We start from the raw sequence: 12,378 nt of genomic DNA, 5'->3' as shown, positions 1-12,378 counted from the left end.
TAGTAGCCACACACGCAGACAACAGGCAACATGAATTCGACTGGGCCAACACTACTATTATAGGGCAAGCCAGACAGAGAACAGCCAGGGAATTCCTAGAGGCATGGCATTCATCCACAAACTCCATCAACAAACACATCGACCTGGACCCAATATACCAACCACTACAGCGGACAGCTGAAACTGACAACCGGAAGCGGCAGGGACAGACCACTATAAACACCGGAGGTAACATCAAAGAAGCGCTTCGCAGGAGGCTCCCAAGCACTGATGATGTCGCCTAGCCAGGGGACGAAACGTTTGCAACAAAAACTTCCAGCTCGGCGAACAGAACCACAGCAATGAGCACCCGAGCTACAAATCTTCGCACAAACTTTGAACATGCAAATGTTTTTGTAAACTTTTGTATAAAGGAAGCCAGTATCAGTACATTGGAGCAGCCTGCTGGGCACTTGAAGAGCTGGTATCTTGCTCTCCTAGGTTATTAGAACCTAGTTAGTTTAGCTTGTAAGTATCAGTGTTATGTTGTAACAGTGATGCTATTAGTGAATAAAGGGGATGACTAAAATTAAACTAAAGTGTCCGTAAGAGGCTTTTATTCCAGACTTCAAAAAAGTATGATCTCCAGGATGAACCAAGAGAGAGGCTTTACAGGTCTGAGTCCAGAAGGGATTCCCTGGACCGTCTCAAATCTGTACTTCTAACATATCCACGCTTCAAATTTTATACACTTCTATCAGGTAACCCCTCAGCCTCTAACGCTCTACCAAAAATAATGCAAGCTTATCTAGCCTCATTTTATAGCTAATACACTAATTCAGACAATATCTTGGTAAATATCTTTTGCACGCTTGTCACATCTTGCACATCCTTCTTGTCGTGATCAGAACTGCACAATATTCCAAATGTGGCCTAAACTTGCCAAGAACATTTCACAACCCCTTTTAGCCCTCCTAATTTCTTGAAGTTTTCCTCCACTTCCTGTATATTCAAGGACTTTTTCTGATTTGATTCCTAAGCCTTGCATATGCTTCCTTTCTCCTTTGATAACTTTCAATCTCGTCATCCAGGATTCCTGAATCTTACCATCCTTATCTTTCATCCTTACAGGATGCACCATCTAAGCTGCTGGATCTAGGAGAATTCTAGTCAATGTTGGGTAAGTTAAAACCACCTACTGCAAAGGCCCTCTTATTTTTACATCTTTCTATGATTTGCTAAGATTTCTGGTCCTCTATTTCCCACTAGCAATTGGAGGCCTTAGTAACACACTATCAGTGATTGCATTTTTCATACTCCTGAATTCTACAGATATGCCCTTGCTGGATTAGCCCTCCAAGATATTATCTTTTAGTACATCTGTGACATTCTCCTTGATCAGTAATGCAATCCATTCCACGTTTCACCCCCACCTCTCTCTCCCTTTTACATCCCTATCACACTGGAAATATCTAAACCCTAGAATGTAGAGCTGCTGGTCGTGCCTTCCCTCATGGTTACAGCATCATAGTTCCATGTAGCAATCCAGGCGCATAACTCACCTGCCTTACCCGTTATGCTCCTTGCATTAAAGATATACTACTCAGACTGTAGTCTCTGTATTCGTTAAACTGGCCCTACCTGTCCTTCCTGTTAAGAATATAGTTGCCTTAACTCCAACTTCTCCTCAAATCACTGCACATGCTACCTGTTCTGGTTCCCAACACAAATTTGAAACCTCAAGTGACACTAGCAAGGATTTAGATGCCCTTCAAGTTTAGGTGCAATCTGTCATTCTTGTACAGACCCTTCCTGCTGTGGAAACATCCTAACAATCCAGATATTTGAAGTCAAAAGTAGGCTAACTCTGGGCCAGATATCCATGGAGAGGAAGCATGCAGTGTCCACCAATACTCTTGATTTCTTCAGAGAGAGATAGGCATCACAGCAGGTACAGAGCTTTATCTCCCCTTCCAATGCCATTTTGAATCAAGTTCTTCCCCAGCTTTTCCCTTCAATGGTTTGCATTGCTCTTAATGTGCTTTGCATATGAATTATTCAATTGGGAACACAGGTGATTTACTGGCAGTGGTTAACAGATGAAAAAAATGGATGATTTGGTAATTGGGAGAAATAAAATCTTCAGTTGTTTGTAAAGGGACTTCTGGATCTTTAAGAAAAAAAAAAGACCTGGCACTGGAATGGTATGATAGATTCATTATCACACGTGCTGATAGTATTACTGGGTGAGACAGATTCTCATATGAAACCTAGTTTGATTGAGCAGTTTTATTTTTCTTATAGCAAAGAACGAACATAAGGTGGTGGGGAAACAAGCAAGGAGTCTCAAAGTTGTGCATTAATTCTTCAGATTATCTACAGCTTTCCTGGATGATTCTTCCCCATTAGGAGTTCAGATGATTTGATCAATCAAAATGTGGTTAGCTTTCAACATGAAGTGTAAAGCCTTCCTGTGCTTAGCCTTTCCCTTTGCTCAAGTAGTCAAGATAGTAGGTGCTATTTTTTAATTGGAACTTGGGATGCCTCTTTATCATACTGAAAAAAAGATTGCAGTGTGCAGTCAAAAAATCCTTTCCAGCGAAAAGAACATAGTATATTAAAGGCTGTATTGTAAGAATGCATGTTCCCCGAAACCCTGATGTCAGCTTTGTCTTAACTAGTTTGCAGCATTGCTACTCCTTGCCAACTGTATCTCTAACCCCCACCCTGCCATCCACTTTAATAGTAATTTGATATCAAAACAAGCTAAACTTAAAACACAGAACTGTCACTTACTTTCACATGTTGGGACCTGGCCATTCCATCCATCAGCTGTACACAAGCGGTAGTTTGTACCAACAATCCGATAACTGAAAGAAAGAGTGAAAACTGAAATCACTCACCATGCACCATATGAATACAAGTGGTATAACAGAGTTCAGGAATGAGGATCAAGTACAAATTATCAAAATAATTATAGTACTTTGGCTTTATAACCTTTTATTGTACATCACAAGATGAACAATTAAACATCAGAAGAGTTCATTATTGCTGTACAAGGAGAAAAGCGGCACAGTATAGGTTTTGTCACTTTTCAGAGACATGTACCTGGCTAAGCCAGCAATTCTTGCCCATTCTTGATTTTCCTTGAGGTAGTGGGGGTGAATTGTCTTTTGAACCAGTGCAGTGCATGTGGTGAATGGTTGGACCTGTCAGGTTTTCAGCCAACAGTAAAGAAACAGTAATATACGTCCACATCAACATTGAGACACCTTGTGGAGCTTCCAGGAGATGTACCTGCTATCCGATCTTCCTGGGTTTGACAAGGTAGAGGTTTTGGAAAGTGCTGTTAAAAGGTGGTAGGGTAACCTGTTGCAACAGATTTTGTAGAGGATACACACTACCGCCACTGTGATCCAGTAATGCAAGGAGTGAATGTTGAAGGTGGTTCCTGGGGTGGTGTCAAACAAGTGGCTTGTTTTGTCTTGGATGCTGTCAAATATGCGTTGCTCGAACTCACTCATCTAAACCAGTAGAGAATATGGCATCGTGCGCCCAACCTGTGCTTTGCACTTGGTAGACAGGATTTGGGAAGTCAGAAAACAAATTAGCAAAAAATCAGTTATTTTTAAACTCTAGTTACATCAATGAATTTCCATTATGCATAGAAAAGCCCAACATCAGCAGGCAGTCTCTTTGTACCCACCATGCCACAACCCCCCCCAACTGATCATTAATCTTGATCAACCAGAAATTAAATGTTTTCTTTTCACAGTCTGAATCCCTTAAGATGACAATGTTCAATCAGCAAGTTCACAGCAGGAACGAGCCAGAATACAAATAAGCTTCTCGGAAGCATTTTGGTGCTGAATACTTACCCTTCGTCACAATAAAACATAGCTTTACTCCCCAGAGTCGTAGCATCTGCTTGATAATACCCATTCAGAATCTCTCCTGGATTACCACAGTTTTTAGCTAAAAAAAAAAGGCAAAAAAACAAAAACAGGAAAAATGTAGAGATTTCACAAATTTCCAAGAGCCCTTTCCTTTTCAAATTTCAAATAAGTTGTGCAATTTTTCAGACTATGGTGCTGCCCCAACCATCAAGTTTATATTTGCTTAGCCATAACTTCAAAAAACCAAGGTTGAGAACTCCAAAATACAGGGCTATGCTTGAGTCAATGTTTAGAAAAAGATTACTGCTACATGGGTATTTTAGCAACTATTACAAATTGAGGGATCCATCTCTAGTTTAACCATAGTCACAAATGCAATTCTTTTAGACAGGTGATTTCTTACTCTACATATAAGAATAAGCAGAATTTAAGCAATTATTCCAACAGATTTGGACAGCACTGGATAACAGCTGAGAAGAAGTCTGCATGCTTGGAATTCCTCGTCAAATGCTTCTTCTTGGAAAGATGACGACTGGGCAGGGAAACAACATGGGGATAATGGAGAGAAAAAAAAAAGAAAAATTCTGATTACGTACGTTCACATCTGCCTTGTAATGGAGTCCAGGTTGAATCAGCTTGACAAAGAGTGTATCTTTTAGATCCACTGCCAAATACATAACCTACGAGACATCTGTAGGTGACCCTGGTTCCAGCAGGAAAAGAGTTCCGAGCAAGGTCTTCCTCAGATAGAATACCATTTTCCATTCTTGGAGGCTTACCACAGTCACCTTAAAAATAAATTAAATAGTCACCAGTTAGTCTCTTTAAATCATGAGCCATCAATTAAGCAGTTTAAATCGGAAACATCTCCCACAAAACAGACTTTGGTTTCTCCTATCCCCACATTCATCTAGGGCTAATTTTATCAATTTTAGAGCTGACAATATTTTGATTTCCTAATCCATTTCAAATCAGTTTCTGCTTCAGCTTGGCCCTTCCTTATTCATATGTTTTGTATTTTGTCCTCTAAATATTTTGTTGGTCTACACCCAGATATGCAATGCAATATGATCCAAATAGTGACCAATTAACGTAACCAATGAATCCAATGAACAAGCTTTTAAAAAAAAAATTAACAAAGCAAAGTTAAAATAAATTTTAACACTATTCAATAGAAGAAGTGATAAACCTAAGGTACCATAAACAAAGAAAGATAGTGCAGATTTCACAGCACTTCCCTTCCTACACGTGACAATGATTGCAAGCCAAGGCCTTCAAGTCTCAGCTTCAGGTATGGTTCAATTTAAGCAGGATTTCATCGCAAATTCCTGTCTCAGTGACTTTGCCTACCATATTGTGGAATGCAAATGGAGTAATGATACACCACTGAACTTCCTAAGCTTGGAACATGAATAGTCCTGATAGTGACCTCACTAGGTACCTCGAGCCAACTACTCAGGAACACACAATGTCCTTTTGAGATATTAAAGGGTTAATTTGCTTTGCTAACCTGAAGGAAATTGGATAACCCAAGGCTAAGGTGAGATGTCTGTCTGAGAAGTAGACTAAGGAATTTACATACTCATCCCTTGCCATTCAGAGCCATTTGCATGGCCATTTTCAAGTTATTCAAAGTAAAACAATTACATCATCCCTATTCAGAAATCAATAAGAACACTGCAGTTGGAATTCTGACCACACCCTGTAGTTAAAAAAAGGATTCACAACAGATTTGACCATTAAGGGATGATTTAATTACACTGTTTCTGGAGATGATCAGGTCACTGCATTGTGTCTGACTGGCATGTGACTGAGGGGAGCGGCTGGGGATTGTTTTGTGGGCATTAGTGACTGTGATGTACAGATTTTGTATAAAAGGAGGAACGGTCCATTGTTCATAAAAAAGGTCTTTGACACAGCTCCGCAAGCCCTGTGAAGTGTGTTAAAAGGGTTTCTCCAGAAAGCTTGTACCATACTTGCCTAATAAACTTTGGTTGCTCACAAAGGTTGGCATGTTCCAGTTGCATCAAGTATGCAAGAATCTCAAGGAAAAAAGAACATAACTTTTTTAAAAAAAAGACTCTTGGGGCACTAGAAGCAACACACTGGCCAACTGAACAGCACACTAGGAATTGGAGCAGGCCAGACAGATATTCAATCCATTCATCTGGAGTGTCTCATTAACACCTATTCAAAGTCAATTCTGCAAGGTTTTAAGTCGAACAATAGATCAGAGCTTCCGTAGCTCTGAAACAGCTCAATCAATCAATAGAAAAATTACAATATTGAATACTGTCCCTTCCTGGGACAAAATTTAAAAGGAGAAACTGAAATATGTAAATTCACTTACATCAAACTGCTGTTACTAAGTAATAGTATGCCACTGTATTTGAAAATGATCTGAATATGTTAGAGGCCACTCAAATCAGACAGGCCTCACACTCAGGATACAACATCTGCACCACAAAGAACTAGAAACCTTGGAAGCCAGAAGAACGATCTTAACTTCAGTTCAGCCAGTTGTAAATGGGGTAGTACAAACTTCATTACCATCTTGCACTTGCAACGCCTATGCTCTGATTTAAGAACAGAGGTTTACTCAGGAAATTAGAGAAAAGACTGAATCAGAGACGTACAGCACGGAAATAGACCCTTTGGTTCAACTCGTCCATGCGACTAGATACCCTAACCTAATCTAGTCCCATTTCCCAGTACTTGGCCCATATTGGGGCAGCACAGTGGCTCAGTGGTTAGCACTGCTGCCTCACAGCACCAGGGTCCCAGGTTTGATTCCAGTCTTGGGTGACTGCCTGTGTGGAGTTTGCACATTTTCCCAGTGCCTGCGTGGGTTTCCTCCCACAGTCCAAAGATGTGCAGGTCAGGTGACTTGGCCATGCTAAATTACTGATAGTGTTAGCCACATTAGTCAGAGGGAAATGCGCTTCGGGGGGTGGGGGTGGACTTGTTGGGCCAAAGGGCCTGTTTCCATACTGTAGGGAAGCTAATCCCTCCAAACTCTTCCTATTCATATACCCATCCAGATGCCTTTTGAATGATGCAATTGTACAAGCCTCCAACACTTCCTCTAGCAGCTCATTCCATACCCGTATTACCCTGTGAAAAGGTTGCCCCTCAGGTCTCTTTTATATATCTTTCCCCTCGCACCCTAATCCTACACCCTCTAGTTCTGGTCTACCCCACCCCAGGGGGAAAACGCCATGCCTATTTATCCGTGCCCTCTCCTGATTTAAAAACCCTCGATGAAGATCACCCCTGAGCCTCCAACACTCCAAGGAAAACAGCCCCAGCCTATTCAGCCTCTCCCTGTAGCTCAAATCTTACAACCCTAGCAAAATCCTTTAAGTCTTTTCTGAACCTTTTCATAACATCCTTCGGACGGACAGAATTGCACACAACATTCCAAATGTGGCCTAACCAATGTCCTGTACAGCTGCAACATGACCTCCCAACTCCTATACTCGATACTCTGACCAATAAAGGAAAGCATATTAAATATCTTCACTATCCTATCTACCTGCAACTCTATTTTCAAGGAACTTTAAACCTGTACTTGAAAGTTTTCTTCCAGCAACACTCCCCAGGACCTATCCAATAAGTATGGTTTCAAAATTACACACATCTTGTGTTTCAATGATTATAAGCCACATCTCAGTGTAAAACAAGTCTCACTAAACAAATGGCTAAATACACACGAAAACAATGCTGACAACCCTTGTACAACGCATGCAGCTGTGATTAATAAACTGTCTAAAAATGTAAAGCTGTTGCAGTGACCTTATTTCACTATCCCTGCTGCTAAATCCAGGGACTGACTTTTCAGGTGTCCTTTACATGCATTGTCCTCAGCCTGGCATAATGGTCTCAGACTAAAATCTCATCTTTTAAGGATTCTGGGTTTTCCCTCTGTTTCAAACAGCCTCAGGTTTCTTAACAACCCAAGCTCTCAGTCTCACTTCCTAGAAGTCTGATATCAGTCTTAGCCATCTGCCCCAGGAATTCAGATGCTACATATGAACGGTGGCAATATGGCTCCTACTAAAACCACTTTACAGTATGAAAATGAGATTTCCTTGCAGATTTACTCCTTCACTTTCACTATTTAGGGCTATCATTTGTTTGCAACTCAGCTTTAATTAAATAGACTATAGTGTTTGAAAGAGAATAAGCAAGGACATTGTCTTTCTTAATTGAAGTTACCACCTCACCTCCCTTTTTCCCCCTTTCCCTAGCTTTTCTCAGCACTCATGAGAATGTTAATCTCATGCATGTGAAGGCATGAGAATGTTAGTCACTTGTTTCTCACTGCCTTAAAGCCAAATTCCCAATATTATCACATCCCAAGATATCTCATTAAGCTCACTAATGTTGATTATACCATGGGCATTCACATGCATCATCTTCACGAGAGTGTAGTGCTGCCAGAGCACAGAAGGTCAGGCAGCACCCAAGGAGCAGGAGAATCAATGTTTCAGCATAAGCCCTTCATTAAGAATTGTGCCTGATGATCAGCTTATGCCCAAAACGTCAATTCTCCTGCTCCTCAGACGCTGCCTTATCTGCTGTGCTTTTCCAGCACTACACTCGACTGATCTCCAGCATCCGTAGTCCTCACTTTCGCTGCATTCACATGCATGCCTTCTAAACAAGTCTTCATTCCTCATGGTCCTCCTTCGTCTGCAAATTTCATACCACTTCTGTTCAGAGCAATCCAACACTTACTCCTTGGCCCACCTTTATGTTTTTCAATTTCCATATTTAGTTTAAACCAATCCTGTTGAAACTTAATCATTCCTGTCCAATATATACCTATCCCAGAATTGGTCCCAAGAAAGGCGTTCTCTGCTCCAAAGACATGCCTAATGTCAAAGTGAATAAAATTTAGCTCATTTCCTTGATTTGCAGTTTTCTTATTCAAAAAAAAGCACTTGCCTACAGCTTCCTACAAGAAATGAATTACATCCTTTTGTTTCATTCATATAGAGGAAGTGGACCAACACTTACTGCTCTTAAGGTGGTGGTGAGCTATTCCTGTAACCACAATCAGGTACAAGGTAGTCCATTTGTTTGTTCATTTGTGGAAAGAGCATGCTGCTGGCAAGGTCAGTGTTTTTTACCCATCTAAAAAACTGTCCTTGAGATGATGGCAATGGCCTGCTTTTTAAAAGGTTGAACTGCATCTGGTGTAGGCATAACTGCAATGCAGTTAGGAGTTTCCAGGACTTGGACCCAATTTAGTTAAGTGGCAGAAATAATTTGAACTGAGGGCTGTATGTATTTGGAAGGGAACTGGCAACCTGTAACATAGCCATGAAACACTCCTCCTTGTACCACAAGATGGTAAACCTCATGGGTCTGTGGTGAATCTTGTAGATAGTGCACATTGGTGCTCTAATTGAGGGTTTGAAATTTTAAGATGGTGGACTGAATGATGATCAAGTAGATGCTTTACCAGACATGCTATTCCACTTGCTGGTTGTTGGAGCTGCGCCAATCCACGCAAGGACAACATGACGTCATATTCAACCTTCTAATTTGTAGATAGTGGACAGACTGGAGTCGTAAGAATGAGTCATTGCAGAATTGATTGCTTTTCCAGCCAAGGATATGTGCTGACAATCCCCTGAATGTTTGGAAGAGGATCCCACAATGGCAATCCCCTGGAATGTCAAGGGGAGACAGTCAGATCTTTAATTTAAAAAGGAATGAATGAGAATTGAAATAAAAAGGAAACTTCATGTAGTCCCAGAATTTGTTGAGCCCACCTATATAAGCAAACTGCAGAAAGTTACGGAAACCATGGCAGCTGAATTCTCACTTTGTTTTGAACTACTTCACCGCAAAACGAATTAAAGCAAATAAAAGGCCTGTAAAGGCAAACCAATCTTATTCTTGTATTTGTAAGTATTTTTATCCATATTTACTTGGAATCTTTGTATCTGTATTATTTACTAGTTTCATGTTTGTACTCAATGTTCGCCAATAGTTACAGAATAAACCACCTTTGGTCTTGTTTAAACTGAAGCTTTTCCTCCAGATATTTTTAAAATTGAAACAAAAACAATGGAAGAGTAGATCAAACATGCTGTAAGTTCATCAACTACACTGCAAATCTGCATGGGATGGTTATGACATCCAGATTTGAACCAAGGTTATAATGGGGTCTGGAGCCAAATGACTGTGACAGAATCCTAACTAGAACTACTGAACAGGTTTTTGCTGGAAGAGCTTGGGTGGGCAAGGTTAGTTCTGGAGCAATTACCATATATACTCATGTATAGGTAGAATTATGAAAACAGTTTTTAAGCTGAAATTAGGGAGTCAACTTCTACAAATTGTTTGAGGGGCTGAAATTGATGCAGCAGTTCAAAATACTGTATTATTAGCATAAATTGGATTTGATCATATAACTAATCCTGGTAATGACGAATCCTGAATACTTACCTACTCCTGTCTGTCTCCCTCCCAGGTCCAAGGCAGGACCACACATTGTGTGTGTGTGTGTGTGTATGTATATATATAGAGAACAGAAGGAGGCCCTGTTACACAGTGGCTCATTCACCTGTTCATTAATGAGCTACGGTGGTCAATGCCTCAACTTCAACAGGTAATATTTTAACCTGCAGAAAAGGAAATAAAGTTGTCTCAACCTGCCTCTCAGTCTTGTTTCCTACCCACCTCTCTGTGGGAGAACTGACAGGCAGATCTAGTTTAGTTTGGGATTATGGTCAGCATGGACTGGTTGGACTGAATGTTCTGTTTCCATGATTCAATTGGCAAAGAGAACTGCACACAGTATTCCTGCTATGACCTAAAAAGTCTCTCTCTCATTCTTAAATCACCTTATCTGTCTGGCCTGCAGAATCCATGGGTCTGCTAGTCTGCACTCCAAGGCCTTTCTGTCCTGCACACCTCAAGGTGTCTTAGTATTTGAGAAGAGTTCCCTTGTTTGCACAACTTTCCCCAAATACATTATCTAATTTCAGATTAATTTCATTCTCTGTCATCTTCAGATTAGATTAGATTCCTTGCCTTTGTCGGAGGCACGGTGGCACAATGGTTAGCACTGCTGCCTCACAGCGCCCGGAGCCCCAGGTACAATTCCCGCCTCAGGCGACTAACTGTGTGGAGTTTGCATGTTCTCCCTGTGTCTGCGTGGGTTTCCTCCCACAGTCCAAAGATGTGCAGGTCAGGTGAATTGGCCATGCTAAATTGCCTGTAGTGTTAGGTAAGGGGTAAATGTAGGGGTATGGGTGGGTTGAGCTTCGGCGGGTCGGTATGGACTTGTTGGGCCGAAGGGCCTGTTTCCACACTGTAATGTAATCTAATCTAATCTAATTCCCTACAGTGTGGAAACAGGCCCTTCGGCCCAACAAGTCCACACCGACCCGCCGAAGAGTAACCCATCCAGACCCATTTCCCTCTGACTAATGCAATTTAGCTTGGCCAATTCAGCTGACCTGCACATGTTTGGACTGTGGGAGGAAATTGGAGCAACCAGAAGAAACCCACACAATCACTGGGAGAATGTGCAAACTCTATACACACAGTCGCCCGAGGCTGGAATCGAACCTGGGACCCTGGTGCTGTGAGGCAGCAGTGCTAACCACTGCCCACTTGTCATTTTTCTTTTTGCACAATTTGCAGTTTGGCTGTCAACCATGAGAATTTTTGTGTGTATCAGCTGCAAATTTCTTAAATCATGCTATGCCCCCATATTTAGACTTTTTTTTAGAAAACCAAACTATTCAGAGTTATTATATATTGGAACAAATGGGACTTGAACTCAGGCTTTTTGGCCTAGAGGTAGAAAATAGAAATGCATTAAACAAACTAAGCACACGTTAAGTTAAACATTAAAAGGGAGGGTTAGTTGTACTGATGACTACACTGCATATCTTCACAACCAGCATGTCAAACTGGAACATCCTTTAACATGGACAGCAATTCTATTTCAATTTCATCTGTTACTCTATACATGATAATACACAAGCAATTCTATGACTTCCATCAAAAAGAATCAAAGTTAGCTTATCAAGAGCTGCACTTACACAGTACCTAATATCTTTCCCTCACTCATGAGTTTCTCAATACTTTACCATTCTGTACAACTCAAACTTTTAAAGATGCAGAGCAAATTTGCTATTTAGTAGAAAATGCAATATTTGGATAGACAGTGTAAAATATCAAACTACCAACATTTTCAGATAGTACTTAACAGATTAATAGATGGAAAATAGAGTCATAGAGATGTACAGCATGGAAACAGACCCTCAGTCCAACCCATCCATGCCGACCAGATATCCCAACCCAATCTAGCCCCACCTGCCAGCACCCAGCCCATATCCCTCCAAACCCTTCCTATTCATATATCCATCCAAATGTCTCTTAAATGTTGCAATTGAACCAGCCTCCACCACTCCCTAGGACCTGACCATTAAGTGTATAAGTCCTGCTAAGATTTGCTTTCCCAAAATGCAGCACC

General features: G+C 41.0%; 1 protein-coding gene across 5 annotated transcripts in view; it reads right to left on the bottom strand.

The window, feature by feature from the left end:
- LOC122563169 (membrane cofactor protein-like) overlaps window positions 1-12,378 on the bottom strand; it is a 58,696-nt gene that overhangs the window by 43,615 nt on the left and 2,703 nt on the right. For all 5 annotated transcript variants that reach the window (XM_043716663.1, XM_043716662.1, XM_043716660.1 and 2 more), the window contains exons 2-4: window positions 4,472-4,663; window positions 3,858-3,954; window positions 2,776-2,849 (exon numbers count right to left, since the gene is read on the bottom strand). In XM_043716663.1, coding sequence (XP_043572598.1) covers window positions 2,776-2,849; window positions 3,858-3,954; window positions 4,472-4,663 — 363 coding nt within the window. The remainder of the gene's footprint in view (window positions 1-2,775; window positions 2,850-3,857; window positions 3,955-4,471; window positions 4,664-12,378) is intronic.

This window comes from Chiloscyllium plagiosum, chromosome 26 (genome assembly GCF_004010195.1).
Source record: "Chiloscyllium plagiosum isolate BGI_BamShark_2017 chromosome 26, ASM401019v2, whole genome shotgun sequence".
Taxonomy (NCBI): domain Eukaryota; kingdom Metazoa; phylum Chordata; class Chondrichthyes; order Orectolobiformes; family Hemiscylliidae; genus Chiloscyllium; species Chiloscyllium plagiosum.
This window is presented reverse-complemented; position numbering and strand designations above follow the sequence as displayed.